Source organism: Dermacentor variabilis, chromosome 1, assembly GCF_050947875.1.
Source record: "Dermacentor variabilis isolate Ectoservices chromosome 1, ASM5094787v1, whole genome shotgun sequence".
Classification (NCBI taxonomy): Eukaryota; Metazoa; Arthropoda; class Arachnida; order Ixodida; family Ixodidae; genus Dermacentor; species Dermacentor variabilis.
Window position 1 is genome coordinate 135869217 of NC_134568.1, and position 5564 is coordinate 135874780.

At 43.4% G+C, this 5564-nt stretch overlaps 1 protein-coding gene across 1 annotated transcript; it reads right to left on the bottom strand.

Moving 5' to 3' along the window:
* Nucleotides 1-573: 573 nt before the first annotated feature.
* Nucleotides 574-4968, bottom strand: LOC142572101 (antimicrobial peptide microplusin-like). The gene is made up of 5 exons (XM_075680968.1): nucleotides 4824-4968; nucleotides 4006-4067; nucleotides 2959-3048; nucleotides 1964-1990; nucleotides 574-782 (listed from the first exon to the last, which is right to left on the bottom strand). The coding sequence occupies exons 1-5, from the start codon at nucleotides 4897-4899 to the stop codon at nucleotides 723-725; spliced, it is 315 nt and encodes a 104-aa protein (XP_075537083.1). The 5' UTR covers nucleotides 4900-4968; the 3' UTR covers nucleotides 574-722.
* Nucleotides 4969-5564: the final 596 nt, after the last annotated feature.

Genomic DNA, 5564 nt, shown 5'->3' on the forward strand with positions numbered 1-5564 from the left:
CGCTGATTTCGCAGGGTCTCGCAATATATCTGTCCGTCATCGGTCGCATGCTATTAAAGCTGATCAACGAAAACTGTGCATGCACTTCTGGGCAAGCCGGAAGGCGTACACGGGGCCTCTTAATTAGAGCTTTATACGCCTTACCTAGTGTACCACTAGCTATGAGTCATTGTCAACGCACGAAATGGCCGGAGAGAAAATGGAAGAGGTGGAGCAGCACGAGATATGTCTTCAGACGCAGATGCAGTTAATCATTCGATCGTGATGCTGGGGTCACTTTGTTAGCTGCTGATCTCTCAAGCCCTATTTTGTGCGCTCAATAGCCTGAGTAAGTGCGATAACTCCTTCAAAACGTCACCTCCAAAGTTCTTAATAGGCCTCTGGCGGGAACTGAACATTCTCGCTGGTCGAACCCAGCGCCCCTCGTCCTTTACATCCCACAAAGCCTCAGAATCAGAGTCAACGAATGCTGATCACTGACAATTACACCAGGGTTCGCATAGCATTGCTCTTGTCACGGTGATCGGTATCAAGAAATTGTCTCTCAGTAGAACAAAAATGTTTTGCGCAAAATTGTCTTTATTTTGTCTTATAGCAAAAAAGAAAACTGCCCAAGAACGTACGACTCTCCAGATCACAGTCCTAAAATCAGTCTATCTGGATGTTTGTATGCAGGGACTGTTCTTGAATATATGATCTGTCAGTTTTCATTTGCTGTCGTCCTACTCCGCGTCGGGATCGCATGCAGTGGCGGCGTTGTGAATTTCCGTGATTTGTTCTGGCTGTAAGAAAGAAGCAAAACCGTATGTAGCGATTACTCGGCAAATCCTATCAAAGAAAGATTCGTTCAATGTTTCTTTGCTTCAACTTCAGAAGTGTGGTAAATATTTCGTTTATTATATGCAGTCCTTCTATAAATACTACATTAGAGTTAATGTGAAAGAACAGTAAATATTACGATACCGCGTGGGTGAAGCAGCGCACCGAACAGGACCGAGTAGAGTGAACCAAAGTAAACACCGCACTCATTTCTTTGAACCCTCTCCGCCTCGTCCCGTTCAGTGCGCTGCTTCACACGCATGGTGCGGTAATTAGTCATCACCTCGTCAAACTTTCCACATCACTGGAAATATTAGCATGATTCAGAGAAAAGGAAACCAACTCGATAATATAATTTTCTTACGCAGCTGCCGAAAAATAATAATGACACAGAGTAGTTTCGCTTTCTTATATACTATACATATTTTGTCATATTTTTTTTCCTTTTGATGTATTTTAAACGTTGTGAAGTAATTGTCTGGCTAATTTTGATTGCTTAAACGACCACTTTTCAGAAACAAGTTTGACTTTGTTACGTCGCTGCATTAGGTATCTAAAGGCATAATAAATATCGAAAACATAAATGGCAATTGGTACCGTACCTGCACCATAGCCATGGCAAAAATATTGTTTCCCGGATGATTACACTTTTCCCATTATCTGATTTATCAACAATATGCACGTTTCGCGTTTCATCGGATTTGACGTAGTTCTTTCTGAACACTGCCACACATCAATGTTCCGTCTCTGTGGTTCTGCCTGGGTGGCCGTGCCAGGGCCTTTTGATCTCTTCCTTGAGAGTTGCATTTTGATGCGAAGGAAGCATGTTAGCGTTACTATTGTTAATGGTAATATTGTTCTTGTTATGCGCACATATTCTGTCACAGGCTAACGAGGTCAGGGGGCTTAAAATCTACATTTGGGTCACTGGATATGTCGTAGCGGAGATTACTTTTGGCCAGCTGCAGTGCCTTGTCATGTGCCTAATGTTTAAGTTACACGGGTGTATAGCCCATGATCTTGAGCTTAGCAACAGAACGTCGTGTCCGCTGAGCCATCGTAGAGGGTGATCAGCAAGGTGAAGCACAATTTCTAGCCAATGACTCGAATCTATGTAACGAGAGTATGTGAAATTTGTACTTACCGTGAAGTATTGCGCCATCGCCCCTTCCTGTCAAAGAAATAGGTTCACCAAAACTCAATAAATTTGTTAACGCGCACGACAGCGCTCATACGCTAGTATATGAAAATGTTACGGTGCGCTGCTGCTTGCGCTCTGTAAGCGAAAAACTAAACGTCAATTGCAGTGATACCTTTATGAACCAATCCTTCAGCGTTCTGCATAAACTGATAGCTTAGATTGTGTTCTCGACGTGTAATGTTTGTTTAAATTTGATTAAACGTCAATCCAACCACCGTTTGGATGTTTAGGGCTAAATAAGTGTCTTCCTAAACGGGCGAACTCTCTATACTAGCGCCTACAATGTATCAAAGAGAGATAATTAGTCAGGTCACCTTAACTTATGCTACAACAAGAGCAACGTTGCCACACTTTAAAACATTGGCCTCCCTTTTTTTCGTTCTTCTTACTGCAGTACTTTTGCGAAATAAATTTTGAGATCATGCGCAAGGGGGGGAAATCCTATGACAATCAAAGTTAGCATTCATTAGACTGTAACACTAAGCTAGCAATAAAATCCAAACGGGTTCAAAGGAACAAAAAGACAGCTGCCGCTGTCGTTCTGGTTCAGAAATTGAAGACATCACCACTGCGTTTCCAGGGCAGCCGTTCGACGCACTAAGCAAACCTTTAAGTTAGCACCAGCCAGCGCAAGGGCGAATTAATTGACAACTCCAAGTGCAGGACCGCAGATTGGCGAACCGTACTGTCCGTTACCGACAAGTACTACCTTAATTGTTGCCGTCAACAAGTAAATTCTTCGCCGAGAAGTACTGCCTAATCTTTAGCTGCCATACATCAGCAAAGAGTGACCAAACTGCTCTTCCATCGGTTTTCTTTTCATAAACGTGTTTCTGTGCATTCAGTTCTATGTGGGCAAAGCGCTGAAGCTACGCTATAATCACGTTTTCCATAGTTTCGATCTCATGCGCAACTAATAGGACAAGGCGACTACTCACCAAATCGCCTCCTGCGCACAGATTCCGGATGACGCAGCTCCAGTCTTGGCAGCCGAGGTCCTGCTTGGCGTTGTTAAAGCTTTGTTTTGTCTGTAGCAGGTAGTAGAACGACATTATCTTGAATATACAGCGCAAAGATGAACATTTCGGCATATTGAAACATGTTTGAAGATGAGCACGGTCCAGTGTAGCAGATAAGAGATGGGCAATCAATAATAAAAGTAGGAGAGCAGAGCTTTTAAAGAGACGTGCAAGTCCACTGTACACAAAGGCGCCTTTATATAATATCGGTTCGCCGTAGTCTAGACGGTGCATGCATCTGTGGCCTAAGTGAATTAGCGCATATATGCATACCTGAACGGGGGCTCGTCATTTTCACGTCACATTGGTACGTTGCGACGACGAATAATTCAAATACGTTCACCCATCTCCATGTGATGCGGTGAAGATACAGCGAAGATATAGTGTCGTTACTTTCGAGAAAGAAATATACGGTAACGTTTCCAGAGAAAAAGAAATGAAGTAAGTTCGCTTCAGACTTGTTCACGAGCAGCAGAAACTAACAGCAAAAAACAAAATTAATGGCCACATCGTATGTTTTTTTGCCCCCAATGCGTTCAAGAGGTATAACAAACTCAATCCGCCTCCATAAGCAAATCACGTTTCCCACGTTTTAACAAAACCTGAATGCACTTATAAAAAGTTCACATGGGGTGAAAAATATTCTGCCAAAATTGAAGGGTATAGTCAACAAAGCGTCCCAGATAAGCGGCCGAAAGTATAGGGCACCAATACGGGTACCCTATACTTTCTCTGGCGGGTGCATCAGCATGTGCAGTGTGTGCAATGAAACCCAAAACATTTATTTTGATTTATCATCTTAACTCCGCTTGAAGAATGCGTTTTCGGGTACCCAGGTCCAGAGGGAATTTTAATATTCTGTCTCGTGCTTCGACGTTTGCCCCTTCTTCTTCAGTCACCTCAATGCGACAGCACTGTCTAGCTGAGAGCTCAGTGATTCAATAGGCAAGAATTAACGCATCTTACCGCTGCTGAAAGCTTCCTGCGGATACATTGAAGTTCACTCTTCAACTGCTCATCATCCTTTTCTGCGAAAAGAAAATTTCAGAGTGTCGTGAGACATGCAGGGCGACAGGGCTTGTGACGCCACGCACATTTGGCTAATATGTTTATCGGCTTTAAATTAACACAGTCTTGCTTCTGACACGTATTAGAGCTGCTGGCTGCGTATGCTTTATAGTATACGCACATATGGTATGATTGTGAAAATGTTTCGTTCCTTTTTGCTCATTCTTAAAGGTCCGCATCATGGCAATCATCGACTTCACTATCACTCGTGAATGGTTCCCCTTATCGAACAATATCCTTCATTGCGAAAGGCTTCGTGAGTTCTAGCTCTGTTCTACGTTTTGGCTGTTAACGTTGTTCTGTTTACCAGACATGCCATTTGAGAATAAACAGAGCGCGGTAAAAAGAGAAGATGCAAGTTAAAACGTGAATAGAGAACGATTCTAGCATGAATCTGTGAAACAAACACAAGGCTTCGGCGTCTGTATTTCCTCTGTAATAAGAATTTAATTCAATGCTGGCAATGTACTATACTTTTCCCGCCTACCGTTGATATGTAGGTGCGAAAGCATTTTCAGGTATCTAATGTATTATGCCATTGAACGGCCTATAGAGAAGTGGACATTATATTTTTCGGACCTGAAATTCCGGTACTTTCGCTTGTAATAAAGTCGCTATATCTATTTTATAAGCGCAGATACTCGTATTACTCGTTATCTGATAGCGTATGCGCAATTCTTTAACGAGTAATACAAGAGCCTAACCCATAAACTCACCGCAGAGCTCGAGGTGGTGAGCAAAGCTTACAGCGGTGACGGTGGCGAGCATGGCGCAGACCAGGAAAGCCTTCATAATTTCTCTGGGGCTCTTAACAATAGAAGATGCCAGAAAGTAACGAGCTCAACGAGTGGTGGTACATGCTTTCTAGCTGCTTCTTTTATACGCGTATAGAAGCGCGATTGCCTCAACGTAGCTGCAATACAACACGCATAGCAGCTACAAAAGCTACAAGAATGGGCTATTCACGCAAAAGAAATTTTTTTTAAATACATCAAAAAGGGGACCCTCGATCCTATTGGTTAAACAAGCCGTCATTTACGAGCCGCACGTGTCATTCGTGGTACTGCAAATGGTCTTACGTCTGTGACTAATGCACCGCGGGTATAAACGAACATCCGCCTCACCTGAAAACTGCCATCGCACGTCTAGAAAACAAGAATAGACCAATCGCTCAGGGCAGTAGACGCGCGTATTTTCTTTTTTTGCTGACGTGTTGGTTGCACGAACCCGTGAAATGAGACCCGAGCAGTTGGCTTCCGTCTGGGGCCATCACCGCTGGTTGCCTGATGCACAAACCTTGTGCGCTTGCTAAGTGCAATGTCATTCCAAAATGGTTATTTCCGTACTCGGCTTTGTTCATCGCATAACTTACTTCCCTTGCCCGTCTAGTTTTGTCGCTTATTGGCTGGCGCTTCTTATAAGCTCATTTCGACGTGACAGCATAAACTCCTAGCCCC

Coding starts and splice junctions, on each gene's coding strand:
- LOC142572101 (XM_075680968.1), bottom strand. CDS start 4,899: ATGAAGGCTTTCCTGGTCTGCGCCATGCTCGCCACCGTCACCGCTGTA. Junction 1,991..2,958: donor TGTGCGCAGGAGGCGATTTG/GTGAGTAGTCGC, acceptor TTTCTTTGACAG/GAAGGGGCGATGGCGCAATA. Junction 783..1,963: donor CGATGGCGCAATACTTCACG/GTAAGTACAAAT, acceptor TCTTTCTTACAG/CCAGAACAAATCACGGAAAT.